The 15,402-nt window shown below is 40.3% G+C and overlaps 4 protein-coding genes across 4 annotated transcripts; 3 read left to right on the forward strand and 1 right to left on the reverse strand.

The window, feature by feature from the left end:
- The first annotated feature begins 223 nt into the window (after positions 1-223).
- LOC107220920 (ovarian-specific serine/threonine-protein kinase Lok) lies at positions 224-3,947 on the forward strand. The gene is made up of 8 exons (XM_015659715.2): positions 224-406; positions 552-825; positions 1,004-1,282; positions 1,352-1,608; positions 1,688-1,894; positions 1,989-2,162; positions 2,397-2,561; positions 2,641-3,947. The coding sequence occupies exons 2-8, from the start codon at positions 672-674 to the stop codon at positions 2,917-2,919; spliced, it is 1,515 nt and encodes a 504-aa protein (XP_015515201.1). The 5' UTR covers positions 224-406; positions 552-671; the 3' UTR covers positions 2,920-3,947.
- LOC107220894 (succinate dehydrogenase [ubiquinone] iron-sulfur subunit, mitochondrial-like) lies at positions 3,874-5,539 on the reverse strand. Its single transcript, XM_046741636.1, has 5 exons — positions 5,154-5,539; positions 4,812-5,053; positions 4,400-4,700; positions 4,206-4,328; positions 3,874-4,122 (listed from the first exon to the last, which is right to left on the reverse strand). Exons 1-5 carry the CDS (start codon positions 5,304-5,306, stop codon positions 3,979-3,981), a joined length of 963 nt encoding a protein of 320 aa, XP_046597592.1. The 5' UTR covers positions 5,307-5,539; the 3' UTR covers positions 3,874-3,978.
- Positions 5,540-6,482: 943 nt separating this feature from the next.
- Positions 6,483-11,722, forward strand: LOC107220898 (trifunctional purine biosynthetic protein adenosine-3). Its single transcript, XM_015659672.2, has 16 exons — positions 6,483-6,864; positions 7,091-7,180; positions 7,292-7,539; positions 7,678-7,877; positions 7,990-8,184; positions 8,323-8,453; positions 8,537-8,747; positions 8,818-8,953; positions 9,039-9,261; positions 9,371-9,565; positions 9,644-9,899; positions 9,981-10,184; positions 10,258-10,407; positions 10,487-10,752; positions 10,822-11,079; positions 11,166-11,722. Exons 1-16 carry the CDS (start codon positions 6,784-6,786, stop codon positions 11,349-11,351), a joined length of 3,030 nt encoding a protein of 1,009 aa, XP_015515158.1. The 5' UTR covers positions 6,483-6,783; the 3' UTR covers positions 11,352-11,722.
- A 150-nt stretch (positions 11,723-11,872) lies between these two features.
- On the forward strand, positions 11,873-14,707 carry LOC107220899 (translocation protein SEC62). The gene is made up of 5 exons (XM_015659673.2): positions 11,873-12,104; positions 12,432-12,887; positions 12,957-13,304; positions 13,382-13,488; positions 13,597-14,707. Exons 1-5 carry the CDS (start codon positions 12,069-12,071, stop codon positions 13,796-13,798), a joined length of 1,149 nt encoding a protein of 382 aa, XP_015515159.1. The 5' UTR covers positions 11,873-12,068; the 3' UTR covers positions 13,799-14,707.
- Positions 14,708-15,402: the final 695 nt, after the last annotated feature.

Here is a 15,402-nt window from a genome sequence, read left to right on the forward strand (position 1 = left end):
TGCATGCAGGCAACGTTCGTGGCGCGCAATTCTACTATTTTGAAAATTGTACCCGCCCACAATTCCTTGCGCGTGATCCTATGAGCCAATAATTGCGTTCAACACATATACAACTCGAGAAACGAGCCAATCATATACAAGTAAAAGCTTTCAATTTTCCAATCCCATTCGCCTGGTCCGCATTCATCCATTTGTTGACAATGAAAGCTTTGATTGTGAGAGGGACACTGAAATGTAAGAAATATGTAAACTGAAACGGTGAGAAGAAAAAAGGAAGAGACCCTATAATTTCAAGCTTGTTATTTCGACGCCCAAGCGAAAACAGCGACAGGCGAATGTCCTCCAAATAATTTCATGTCAGAGAAGAATCGTCTGTACCACGTCGTAATTTATCTACACTTAAATGGTAAATATGCACACATATTTTTCACTCGAAATCGCTATTTGCCATTGTCTATTGTCGTATTGAAGCTTGCCGATAGTTTGGTATTCGAACTCGGCTTTGCCGAACTTCGATTTATATGTTTGAGATTTTGATTTTGGAATTGTAGCCACAAATATAACCTCTCGAGCCGGTCACGTGTCCGTAAGTTAAACGCTGTTGTTCTCGCTCACCTCCAACCTGTTGGTGCCTTTGACGGTCGGGCCAAACCAGCAGAAAGGCTATCGCAATGGCTACAGAGGATCAATTACCGCTTACCTTACCGGACACCCAAAATGCCGACATCTTGACCCCGCAGAGCCAGGAACAGGAACCACGGTCCCAAGGTTCCCAGAAGATATGGGGAATGCTTTACCCGAGCAGTGACAGGTTGCAGAGAGTCGGTGAGCAGTCAAATTTCGTATGGAAAAGGAGATTAAAGTCGCACATTGATCTTGCAGAGCTCGGCTATAATTTCTACCTCCAACTCAACTGGACAAGCACCAGTATCCAGAAATGTTTTTGTGTAATTGACGGAAGAGTTCAATACTCGTACAGTATTTTTAAAATTCTTTGTTTCAGAAATGACTATGAATGAGTACACATTGGGCCGTGCGGCACATTGCAACATATGCCTGACGGAACAACATCTTGACAGTAAAAAATGGTGGGGTGTTATTAGCAAGCTGCACTTTCGAATAACAAGGGTAATTGTTAGCCCTGGAACAAATGACATGGTGGTTTACCTGGAGGACACAAGCCACAACGGTACATTTGTTAATAAGCTCCTTGTGGGAAAAGGAAAACGAATTATTCTAGAACACGGTGACGTAATCGGGCTGGCTCAGGCTGAGAAAAAAGGTACAAGCTTATGAGTGAAATTATTTAAAGTCACAGAAGCAAATCCATTATTCCTCTTCTCACTTACAGTTTATACTTTTATGAGTATCAGCGGATCAGAAAATAGTATCCTGCCTCCAGAATTGAAATGCAAGTACGCTGTATCAAGAACGCTTGGTTCTGGTGTGTGCGGTGAGGTGAAAATGATCTATACTAAAGTCGGGTGCAAAAAGTTTGCGCTCAAGACTATCGCTAAGAATAACTTTCATGGCTGTGATGGAGGGAATCCGTTCAACGATCCAGGGAAGATCCTCAATGAGGTTCACATACTCAAGGCCTTGAGGCATGTGAGTAATTACATCTTTTTTGTAAGAATTATTTGCCTGTTATAATAAATTTCATCAACACTTCTTGGACACTTCGCAGCCCTGCATAATAAGGATGGAAGAAATCCTAGACACCCCGTCGTCGGTTTATATTGTCCTTGAGCTGATGGAGGGTGGTGAACTATTTGATAGGATTCGTAAGGAACGTTCTGGATTGAGCGAAAGAATTGCCAAAGTAATATTCTACCAGGTCGTTCTCGCCGTTCACTATCTACACCAACGCGGGATAACCCACAGAGACTTGAAGGTATTATAACACGCGAATCGGACTCCAGGCACTCAAATCTATTTCTTCTCATATATTTTATATCTACATAAATTTTGTTCTTTTTTTTTCACAGCCAGAAAATATACTGTTGGCTACTAACGCTGAAATAACACTGGTTAAAGTGACAGATTTCGGTCTGTCAAAGCTGGTGGACACTCAGACTATGATGCGCACTTTTTGTGGCACTCCACTATACGTGGCTCCTGAAGTATTATTGACGCACGGAAAAGGGTCGTACACAAACCAGGTGAGTAATTGCCAAGAATTTTATGTTCATTTGCTGAATAGTTACGTATTTAAATTTTTCATAAACATGTGTTAATTAAAAGAGAAATAACAAAATAACTCCTGAATCAAAATGTTTGAAGTAATTACATTCTTTACCGTAAAATTTTTAGATTTTTTAACCTCTCTCTGCTGTCTATCACACACAAGTTGCAAAGGGCGGAACAACTCTCTGACAATACTTTTTACATTTTAGGTAGACGTATGGAGTTTGGGCGTAATTCTGTACTGTTGTTTAAGTGGGCTGGTACCATTCATCAGTAATGCCAAAGATATATCATTGCAGCATCAAATTGTTCAAGGAATTTACTCATTTCCGAGAGAGCGGTTTAAGAAGGTTTCCTTGCGTGCCATCGACCTCGTATGTCAATACCTTCGAAAAAGCAATAAAAATCTCCTGGCCTTTAAAATTATTTCTCATTTCATAAAATCCATTTCAGATTCAGCGTATGCTGACTGTAGATCCGAGTAAACGGATCACCATTCAGGATGTCGTACGCCATCCATGGCTGCTGGACAGGGAAGTGAGAAGCATTGTTAGCGAACTAATGAACGAAAATGACGAATACAACGAAAATCTTGTACCGTTTTCTGTGCCATCAACTTCAGGAGTTGCATCAGCGGTTGTACACGCATCTAGGCTTAAGGCTACACCAGGTCTCAGACGACAAAGAATAGAACCACCGACTGCCGCGTTGAAGAGGGCGCGCGTAGAGTGACTGAGTACCTTGTTCAAAATACTTAGTAATTAAACTTACGTACCAGATCAACGTGTAACAGCCATGGTGGGTCGTTGCGCGGAATAATTATGATTTAGGAATTTATCGTTTCACTCAGTAAGTTTCCTCGTTTATGTAAAGTTGTGGACCGACCAATGATCAGGGTATCAAAAAGGTGTAGCTTTTTTCTCTACTTATGCAAAACTAATTTTACAAGTAAAATAGAATCAAAGACCGAACAAAACAAAAGTATTATCCTTAAGCTTAAATGCTGTGATCGAAGTCGTACCTAGTCAGACGTGTAAATAATATGAACAAACGGTGAAGACTTTCTATTTTTTTTTTTTTTTAACTTGATTTTTCGCGTGATCTCCAACTGTTGTGTTAAAAATTGTACTAGTTACACGGAAGACACATTGTTCCGAAAGGAATGAAAGTTCGAAAAGAAAACTTTGAGTGTTACAGTGTTAGAATGAAGGAGCTAGTCCCTAACATTTTTTGTTTGTAGTCCTCAAAATGTTTTGATGTGATGACGAATCATGGGGATAAGTAATAGACGTAGCCCCAATCAATGGCTAATACAGTACAAAGACAAGTTGACGTAGGTTTTTTTTCTTCACTTGTTATACTCGTGCTGACGCGAGTCTTTCTAAACTCTGTTAAAAATACCTGATAAATACAATATTACTTGAGTGTTAAGTTGTGCTTTCAGTGAAGCAATACATAGCTCTAAACGATAATTATCACTTTTTTTTAATTATATTATTTTCATATCTATAATTAAATAAACGATTATAAGACTATTTTTAGGTGAAAATAACGAAGCATTTCGTACGGTTATTCTCGTTGAAAATATTTCTCGTTAATCTTAAATGAAAAATTATCCTCGTAATTGTGAGAAAAATATGTAAAAGTAAACAACGTGTTAACGTAGAAAAGAATTTTGTATTCAAAATCACGTCCCACGGTGACAACAACGTTATGGTATGAGAGAAGTACAGGGTGAATAATTATTACCACATATAAATATGTTCGATTATATATTATACATACATCAATTCATTTTTCCGCATGGGGATTGGCGTTTGGGGGGGGTCCAGCGCACGGATCCGGCAGCGGCGTCTGCATGTCTGGTTTTTCTTTTTTCGTAAGACCGGCAAGTAGCCGTTTTATCTGGGCAATCGCTTTGCCGGGATTCAATCCCTGAGGAAATGAATAATTATCGTATAAGAAGAAATCCGTCATGCGTAAAAAATCAACCTGCACCTATACTTATACGCCCGTACCTTCGGACACGTTTTAGTGCAATTGAAAATAGTGTGGCAGCGAAAAACCGAATAAAAATCCCGAAGCTTCGCGAGCCGTTCCTCGTGCTCAAAGTCCCTTGAATCGATGATCCACCTGTATGCCTGTAAAATTTTCATCCGAATTAACTCGCGTTCTTCTCAGCCTCTTCCTTTCAATCGTGCGATTATCTGACCTGCATCAGGACCGCAGGTCCGAGATACTTGTCGCCGAGCCACCAATAAGGGGGACACGAGTAGGTGCAGCATCCGCACATCACGCACTCGTACAAACCGTCCAGTTTGTTTCTGTCACGCTGACTTTGCAGCGTCTGGCGATACCCGATGTACTGATCCTCGCCCCGCCGTTTCAGCCAAGGTTCTATCATTTTGTACTGTTTCAAAAAGTGCGAAAGATCCGGCACCAAGTCCCGAATTACGTACATGTGGGGCAGGGGATAGATAATCGCCGGTTTCGATGAATTGTCGTCGAGTTTCCTGTTACGGAAATATTATTCTTTGATCGATCAATTCGTTCTGCTACTACGTAAATTATGCTGATACGTCTTATCCCAATACCACCGGGCTGTCGTTACTGTTAAGATTTACGTTAGACAGGCCAGGGTGTTCACCCCGTTGATGTTCATCGAGCAGCTACCGCATATTCCCTCGCGACATGATTTTCGAAAAGTTAGGGTCGGATCGTACTCCGCTTTTATTAATTGCAGGGCGTCCAGAATCATTGTACCGCACTTGTTCATGTCGATTTCGTACTGCTGCATGTAGGGTTTCGTTCCCGGCTCGTGAGGGTTCCATCGATAGATGCGGATTATCTTTATCCTAGGTTTTGCCTTATGAATTGAACAGACCACTTGACTTTCGTTAAATCTGTTAAATTTTTATTAAATCGTCTAACGATCGCCGTGAGAGTTGTGTACTTGATATACTAACAAATTTTTTCTGTGGTCCGCAGTCGTGATCTCGTTCCGAGCTGCTCGGTTTGGTTTTTTTGTCCGCCAATGATCGTGATATTTTCGCAACGTTGATTAATCGATTTTTTAAGAGTCCGATAGGGCCCCTTGTCGCCGGGCGAAGTAAAAACATGCCCGACGAAAAAACGCAGTTAAGTTTCAACTTATTTTTAATTTTTTTCTTTTCTTCTAATCAATTTATTAGAAATATAAACGGGCACTTTGCCAGATTTCTCATTGACATATTACGATTTGTTAATTATACCACGTTTCATCCGCCATCAACTTGATGAACAAAAGCTGGACGTTTCAACAAGCGCCAGTAACGAATTACAGTTTTAATCGGGGAAATTCGAGGGAAAGGTTAATCAACAGTGCAACGACTTGTAATAGATTTATAATATTGCATGTAGCATTCGACGTGCGAGTGACGAAACAACAAAAAACAATCGTGAAACTAATCAAAAAAAAGATCAAAAGAAATTTTCAAGATACTTCGTGCATACATTTTAGGGTTACACATATTTTGTGTAAAATCTACGGATTGCTTTATGATGTATCACGACATAAATATGTACAGTGATCAAATCGGAATAAATATGACGCACGTGAAATGCCCTATTGATCTTGTAAACATTATTCAATTCGCTATAATCATGCTTCGCTGTCAATACAACAATAAGTGTACGTCTCCTACAACAGTTTTAAAAAACGCTCATAACAGATTTGATTCGTTTCAGTTTTACAGACACCGGTAACTTCAAAAATTGAACAAGTTTCGTGTTTCGGGTCAAAATCAAAAAACACGTCGTATTAGCTCCTCGTAGTCTTAGTTTCCAATTTGTAGATCGCGGGCTTAAAGACCGACAAAGTTGCCAACCATTCGGATTTCAAATATATGTCATCTTTAACATTTGCAAGATAAAATTTCCAGATTGTCGTCATCATTGCTATTGTTAATATAGCCTTTAACTCTTTAGGACAGCATATCCTCAGTCAACGCATTCGGTGATGTCAAATCATTTCGCAGTTTGGAACCCATCGTTTGAAACTCAGAACAATTCACTGCGTGGAATAATTAAATTCGAAAGTTGGCAACACTATTAATCGTAACAAGTTTAACACGCGGTTCATAGGGTCGTGAGATTCTGCGCTTTATCTGGTAGCTGAGCAACAAGTTTATCGCACATGTTTCAAAATGACCCCCACGAGGAATTATCAACAATATCTTATGAAAATAATAAAGGAAGAGGTCGGCTTCGGTGTTGATCATATTGATCGATTGACCTATGACCGCGAATATTATTCCATTGATAGCTGGTTTACGCCTCTTCGCGTTGCTCTCGGTTCCAGGTCGAGAGGCTAAACGGCGTTTGCTACGCCACAGATGTTTACACGTTCACAGATCTTCGCGAGTTTCGCTCGCGCGCCCAACGAGATAGGATATACAAGTTAATTCATAACGAGCCGGCTATTACTTAAGGCTCGTCACCTCGATTCAGTGCAACTGATCCTTTGGAACGTTCAGCATCGACACGAGTGCATATTTAATCGTCAGTTCCAACTTCTTTCACACGCCGAACCTCTGATTATTCTGATACTCTTCGAGGATGGCCCGGCATTCTGTTCTCGTCGTAGGCGGCGGAGGCAGAGAACACGCTATTTGTTGGAAATTGGCTCAATCCGATCAGGCGAGTGTCATATTGTTGAATTTATTTCAGATCTGAATTGCTGCTAGCTGGATAGGTTCTTAGTCACGTTTTTGAATGAAAAATTTCTTTCCTTCACTTTTATGAGAGATTATTGTGCTCTGGTAGTCAGTCGCGGTGTGAAGCCGTATACTCCTTATGTAAAACACCGCAATTATTTACCCTTACTCTAGCAGATAACCAAGACTCATTTTGTGCTACTTTTTAGGTGGACTGGGTTTATCTGGCATCAGAGAACCCTGGAGCGACGCAACTGGATAAAGTGACTTCTGTCCCGTTAAATGTGAAAAATAATAAGGTATTTGTCCCAGTCTTTAACTATTTATCTGTCAAAGATATTTCATCAATAGGATAATTCTTATTCCTATCTCTTTGGATAGGTAGTACCAACTAATCGTTTATTATATAGGAGATAGCGGAATGGAGCAAGAAACAAGGTGTCAGCTTGGTAGTAGTGGGCCCGGAGGATCCATTGGCAAATGGCCTGAGCGACGAATTAAAAGCTGCTGGGGTAATGTGTTTCGGTCCACAGAAGGAGGCTGCTAAAATTGAGGCTGATAAAAATTGGTCAAAACTTTTTATGGACAGGCACAAAATACCAACGGCAAGATGGAAAGGATTTACCGACGCTGAAGCGGCAAAAGATTTTGTCAATCGGTAGGTAATCCAAAACTAGAATTATCTACTCCAATTAAATAGAAAAACAAACTAGAGGTGTGCTGTTATCGAATTTCTTTCCCCTGACTGAAAGCGATGTTTACCTTTCCTTGCAATTGATTTTTTCCCTTAACCCAGGTCCGAGTTTCCTGCTCTGGTTGTTAAAGCCGCGGGTCTTGCTGCTGGTAAAGGGGTAGTTGTAGCATCAGCAAAATCAGAAGCTTGTGAAGCGATCAATGATATTTTAGTCAAGAAAAAGTTTGGTACCGCCGGAGAAGTTGTCATTGTTGAAGAAATACTTTTAGGAGAAGAAGTGTCCGTATTGGCGTTCACAGATGGTAATAGTAACAACTATAATTGAAGTTCTGTTATACTTCACTCTGAAGTATGTGCTATCAAGCATGGCATAAATTATTTCCAGAATTTATAATATTTCTGTTCTTCTGTAAGGAAAAACCGTCGTACCCATGATGTCTGCGCAGGATCATAAACGGATATTCAACAACGACACTGGCTTGAACACAGGTGGAATGGGTGCTTACTGTCCCTGTCCACTTTTAAGTGATGAAGATGCCAAAATCATTGAACATAAGGTCTTACAGGCAACCGTTGATGGCTTGCGTGCTGAAAATATACCGTTTGTTGGTACGTATAAGTAGTAACCAATAATTTTTGGTGCTACCAAACGTGTTAAGTTTTATTTTTTAGGTTTCTCTCTCGTCGGTTCAATTTTCACCATTGTGGAAACTGTAACCATACTATATTTTTGTTCACTTGTTTTAGGAGTACTTTATGCTGGCTTGATATTGACCAAGGATGGTCCCAAGGTTCTAGAATTCAATTGTCGATTTGGAGACCCTGAAACACAAGTAATACTGCCACTACTGAAGTCTGACTTGTTCCTAGCAATGAAGGTACCATACAAATTACATGATTAATTCTATGCTGCGTTAAATGATCTCCAACTTATAATTACTCACTTTTTGATCTAACTCAGGCTTGCTGTGAAGGAACCTTATCAAGCTCTCTAATTTCTTGGGAAACAGGTGTTTCCGCTGTTGGTGTTATTCTAGCATCGCGCGGGTATCCAGAAACGTCGTCGAAAGGACAAGTCATTACTGGCATTGACAAAGTATCTCTGAAACCCGATCATTTCGTATTCCACAGCGGCACCAAGCTTTCATCTAACGGAGAATTGCTTACCAATGGTAACTAAAATGAGCTTGATTGATCAAATCGTTTGTGCTTCAATTTGATTCTATGTTCCATTCTCAACAGGAGGAAGGGTCCTAATCACAGTGAGTTTGGCCTCATCATTGGCACGAGCAGCTGCCCAAGCCACTGTGGCAGCTGATGAAATTTCTTTCGAAGGAAAGCAATTCAGAACCGACATTGCACACAAAGGTATCTCTAGGTGAGATATGTTTGTAGCAAATAACTGTCCCCAATCGTCCCTGTACAGAATTACCGAAACATTTCATTCTACTTTTTATACACAGGTCTATATTGCGCGGAGGCAAGTTGTCGTACAAAAGTAGCGGAGTAGATATAGAGGCTGGTGACTCGTTGGTTTCTGCTATTAAGCCACTTGTTGCTGCAACTAAACGAAGCGGTGCGTTAGGTTCAATTGGCGGATTTGGTGGACTTTTTGACACCAAGGCGGCAGGTTACAATGACCCGCTTCTTGTCTCTGGAACTGACGGCGTTGGAACCAAATTAAAAGTGAGTAAAGATGCCAGTCTTATGAGAAATTTCATGTGAATTTGCCTGAAATTATGATAATCTTGGGATCTTGCTGTATACTAAGGATTTCTGCAATGTTATTTACTAGATTGCCATCACCTGCAAGAAGCACGACACTGTCGGAATTGATTTGGTCGCAATGTGTGTTAACGATGTATTGGCACATGGCGCAGAACCCCTTTTCTTTCTAGATTACTTCGCCTGCGGTAAATTGGACCTTGACACCGCCACAAAAGTAGTTGCTGGTGTGGCAGAAGGTTGTCAGAGAGCTGGATGTACACTGGTAATTAACGTTATGCGAAACTATGTCGATATCTGTTGGTATCATACATCAACGATAAAATTACCAATATTTTTTCAGGTCGGCGGTGAGACTGCGGAAATGCCGGACATGTACGCTGACGGCGAATACGATTTAGCCGGATTCGCTGTCGGCGCGGTAGAGAGGACTGAGTTACTGCCTCGCATGAGTGATATTCGACCTGGCGACCTAGTTTTTGGATTATCATCCAGCGGTGTACACAGTAATGGATTTAGTCTGGTTAGAAGTGTTCTAAGACTGGCCGATAAAACGTATTCGGACACAGCGCCGTTCTCTGAGTCCGGAAAAACGATTGGTGGGTTAGAAAACAATCTTTTTACTATTTTTTTAACCTTGTGAAAAAAATACCAATTAATGGGTATCAACAAAATTCCAGGTGAAGAGTTACTGGAGCCAACGAAAATATACGTGAAGGGCGTTATGCCGGCTTTGAAGTCGGGCTTGATCAAGGCATTCGCTCATATTACCGGGGGTGGATTAACCGATAACATTCCTAGAGTTTTACCGCATGGAACAGGTGTCTGCTTGGACGCATCAAAGTGGAAAATTCAACCCATCTTCAGTTGGCTTGCCGTTAATGGTGAGTATGCTTACTTCAGATTTCCACGCCGTGAAGAAGGAAACATGGTTTACATTTTTAAAATTAACTATAGGAGGTATTAGTAGATCGGAAATGCTAAGAACGTTTAATTGCGGCATCGGCGCAATTCTCATCGGCTCTCCAGAGAACAAGGACAAAATCCTAAAGCTCTTAGAAAATGAGAAACCCTCAGTTATCGGTGTCGTCAACTCGCACAACAGTGGTAAGCCTAGAATTGGAAAAATCATAGGAAATTAAACTGAATATTCAAACGTACTCGTCGATTTTCCGAACTAATACAGGTCAACGACGAGTGGTGGTGAATAATTTCGATGCAGTAATGGACTCTGGAATGAGACGACACGTCCCCTCGCTCGTTAAGACGCTGAAAAGGCCTTTGAAAAAGGTCGGCGTTTTGATATCTGGTAGCGGTACGAATCTGCAAGCGCTGATCGATGCGACGCTTGATCCAATGCAACGAATAGGTGCCGAAATTGTTTTAGTCATATCGAACAAGTCCGATGTCGAGGGATTGAGACGAGCGGAACGAGCTGGAATCAAAACAAAGGTTCGGAGTTGAAGATCATGCCCTGAAATAATGAAATGCCCATTTATTTCGCATCTTTGTTCTCAACAGGTTTTCAAACATACCGACTACCCCAGCCGCGAGGCCTTCGATTCCGACATGGATGCCGCGCTCCGTGCCGCGAACGTTGACCTCATATGCTTGGCCGGATTTATGCGCATTCTATCTGCAGAATTTGTCATACGATGGAGAGGGGCAATGCTGAACGTCCACCCGGCTTTGTTGCCCGCTTTCAAAGGCGCCCACGCGCACAGGGACGCACTCGCCGCTGGAGTTCGACTCTCGGGATGCACCGTCCACTTTGTTGAGGTTTCGGAGAAGATACAACTGGCATTACTCATCTATTTCTGACCTCGCTGTTCTTTTACTGAAAATTCCAACTCGTTTTTTTCCAGGTTGACATAGACTCTGGAGCGATAATAGAACAGGAAGCGGTTCCAGTGCTGCCCGGAGATACAGTAGAAACTCTTCAAGAACGGGTCAAAGTTGCCGAACACCGTCTATTCCCGAAAGCTTTGAAGCTTCTTGCTACCGGCCAGATTGAGCTCGATAAAAACGGCGCAATAAAATGGAACTATTAGGAATTTCTATGTAGGCGGTAGTCTACTCGTAAAACCGAATGAAAAAAAACTTTAAGTTTTGCGTGATTGTGTAGGATGTGGTAGACATCAAATTCTTGAGACCAGTATACGTTGCAACTACGCAAATAACTCTAAGTGAGGAAAATCTCATGATTGGTTTGTACAGAATCAACCTTACATTCCTTTCCTCCATATCGCATATTTCTTAAGAAACGATAATTTCCTCTAATGTATTTCGTTACAATTACATTACATTTTCATCTTTGAATTCCCTATGCAATAGTATGTGGAGATTACTATCTAAGACTGTTTTATAATATATATATATATACATTGGATGGTTGAAAACAATATAGGTATTTTGACAGGTTTATCAGTCTTCAAGTCTTATTACTGTATTATGAAAAAAAAATTGTTCCAGTTTCCATGTACTGTTCATACGAATCAAAGACTATGTGCTTCGCCTTACTTTATACAACCTCTATCGGGCCCTCAAATGATAATAGCGATACTATAATAATAGTTGTTTGAAAATTGTGTCGTCAGCTGGCGCCACCAATGTGTTTCACACAGTGGCGATGCTGTGGAGATATCAAGAACTACGTGAATGATAATCATCGTTGCGACTGTAGCAGTAGCCATCAGCAGTAGCCACGGACTTAGCAGTAGCAGTCAAAACTCGATCCGCTAAATATTGTGTAGCGGTAAATTTACAACATGGCGGAACGACGGAAAAACAGGAAGCGCAAAGACGTAAGTAACACATATGTGATTAAATGTCAATTATTGTAAATTAATTGTGGTAATGATCATGATTGACAAACGTTGAATTGCGCCAAAACCGATTCAGCCATTCATACGTTATGTCGTTTCATTGTCGAAAGACTTGTCGGAGATTTATTAAAATTATCTTCCGTATACGTGCCTGACGATGACGTGTGCTATGACATGCAGACGTAGAACATGCTGGCTCTAAGCATGATTTATAATGAATATAGATGATACTCATGTTTATGAAGTTGTCATGCTTGACAAACTTTGGAATCTAATCAGAGATCACTGACCTTTGTCTTCTTCCAGGAAATAGCGCATCCCGAGGCTGAAGAAGTTCTAGAAAAACCATCCAAGGAAGAATATGCAGTTGCCAAATGGATACGGAGCAATGTCCCGTCAAAAAAGACAAAATTCCTGAATCACAATGTACAGTACTTTACTGGTACACGGGCTGTCGATGCCCTACTTGAGAAATCTCCTTGGAATAAAACACTCTTTGAAACGCGCGAGCAGATCACAAGCTTTCTCGATTCGATGCTGAAACACAAGTTCTTTCATCGAGCCAAAAAAGTTGTGCTATCTGAACAGGAGTTGAGCAAAATAAGAGGAGCTAAGAAAAAGGGTAAGGATAATGGGAAGCCGGAATCCAAGGAGGACAAAAAATCTCTTGAGAAAGATGAAGGTAAAGAAAAGGATGCTGCGGATCCTAAAGACAACGATGACAAACAGGAGGAAAAAAAGGAGCTGAAGAAAAAGCCAAAGGTACTGACAGATACAATTTTTTTTTTTTTTTATTGTACGTTCATGTTTCTTAAATTTTGGGACTTTCAGGTACGCCTGGAAATGCACTTGGATCAGTATTTTGCCGACAGCAATGACGCTTACGTCTGGATCTACGATCCCATACCTGTTTATTACTGGCTCATCGGTACACTTGTTGTTTTGGGGACAATAGGAGTATGTCTCTTCCCGTTGTGGCCTCCTTCAATTCGGCAAGGAGTCTACTACATCAGTGTTACCGCAGCTGGATTTCTGGTTTTCATATTGGCACTGGCAGTTATCAGAGTCATTGTATTTTGCCTGCTTTGGGTACTTACCCTGGGCAGGCATCACCTTTGGCTTCTGCCAAACCTGGCCGAAGATGTCGGGTTCTTTGCATCGTTCTGGCCGCTGTATCAAGTCAGTGTTTAAAAATATTCAGAGACCTGTTTGCCATTTTTGGTATTTACTTTATTGTTTTAAAATAATTTTTACAGTATGAGTATTGCGGACCTTCTTCTGACGGAGACAAAAAATCAAGTAAAAAGAAGAAACGTAAGAAAGACAAGGATTCGGATAGCGAAGAGACACCTTTGGCACCAGGGTAAGTATCTCTTTGAACACATTTACATAAGATGCCGCATTTTGTTGAAGTAATATAGTATATCGCAATGAGCCAATTGAGTCAACTCGCGTTGCTGCGGTTTTGCAGGGAAAGTCCCGCAACGGAGGATGAGGGGAACGACGCTAAGAGTGGCGAAGAAGAAGAGGAGGCGATAGAGAATTTGGGGAGAAATGGTGACGGTGAGAGGGATGGGGAAGAAGAGGTAAGCGAGGAGGGTTCAGAGAGTGAAAAGTCAAATACAGGTCGTGACTTTGAAATGGTCCAACACACAGAGTTGGAGGAAAAGTAGAGTATCTCTATTTATTCAATCGTTGGTTATAAAAACATCAAAATATATTTAATATCACTGTTCAGTAATTTATGAATTTTCTCGGACACACTCGCATCTGCACACATTACATATATACGTCTATATATATGTATGTATACACGCAAACATACATGGCAGCAAGGGTTGTCAACCGAGAACTCCAATGATATTTTGTCCAGGGACCAAAACTAGCTAAAAGTTACACGCATTTTACTTGGTTTCCGTCCAACAATCAAACGCTGTATGCTTCTTGTTCGAAGATAACATCGAGTGTCATTGGAGTTGGATGAAAAAAAATATCTACCCAATTATGTATTCTGCACAAATTTTAATTTATTTATCGTTAATACTTTCTCCGTACAGGTTTGGTCCCTGCTTGAAGTAGGAATATATAATTTATTTGATGCTGTCATTTAGAAATAGACAGAGGAAGGGTGTTCCTCGGAGGCGTTAGGACATGTTTTTTTTTTCCTTCGAATTTCAAGTGGTTTGATACTATATGAATGGAATCCTAAATTATACTTATTTCTAAATGAGAGCGTTTTTAGTTATACCCTGATAAAATGTTAATTTAGATTTTGTTACATGACCGATTCGGAGAAACGTAGTGTCAATATTTGCATTTCGTATGTAAAATGAATAATATGATATTTACTACGTTAGTTTCACTCTTACAGTACAGTCGGTTTTTAATTTTATATGCCGTTTTTTTTTTTTTTTACACGTATTGATCTTCTGTCAGGCAACGAATCAGATGTGAACGGAAAAACTATACTCAATGCTTCCGAGGCAATTGATATGTTAGCAACAGAATTTATTTTTATTATGATTATTATTATTATTGTAGACAATGTGACTTGTATGAAAATATATGAAATATTATCGTAATTTCTCATTATATTTATTAAACTTTGAATCCTTCGTTCTTGTTTGAAAAATGCATGTGCGCGATCGAACTTGCGTAAAAGCGTTGTTGATTTACGCGGCTAGGTATGGCGGAATCAGGTTGCTTACGACAAGGCGCGTCACGGATTATTTATACTTACATATACCTATAGTATATAAAAATACGTGTCAACCACCAACGCTTATTATTCACGATGAAAATACTGTTGAAAAATATACATTCCTTTGTTTCATTTTGTCTCGTGATAGCTAATGCGTAGGACAGGCGTGTTTCAAAGAATAGATGGATTTAACGTAAGAGATTTTCTATTATTTGTGTACATGGATACGTAAGTGGTTTCTTTTTTTTTTTTTGAAATATGCCTTGTGTTTGTTTTTCATTAACCTGAAAGATACATAGATTGGTTGATTCGAAGTGAAGAATAGACAGAAGATAATGATGATTATTCGTATACAAATTCCTGCAAAGCGTTGTAATAATCGAAAGAAGCGAAGGTGGTGGCGATCGAGTAGGAAGATGAGTTTTTATCTGATACGTAAAAGTCTGGAGGACCGTACGCCAATGCCATACTTACAACCAGTATATTTGTACGGGTTTGCAGAAAACCCACATCGTAGGTGTACGATCGACGACCTCTTGATATCGTGAGAACCGGATTGGTACAAACGTGTGTGCA

This window comes from Neodiprion lecontei, chromosome 5 (assembly GCF_021901455.1).
Source record: "Neodiprion lecontei isolate iyNeoLeco1 chromosome 5, iyNeoLeco1.1, whole genome shotgun sequence".
Lineage (NCBI taxonomy): Eukaryota > Metazoa > Arthropoda > Insecta > Hymenoptera > Diprionidae > Neodiprion > Neodiprion lecontei.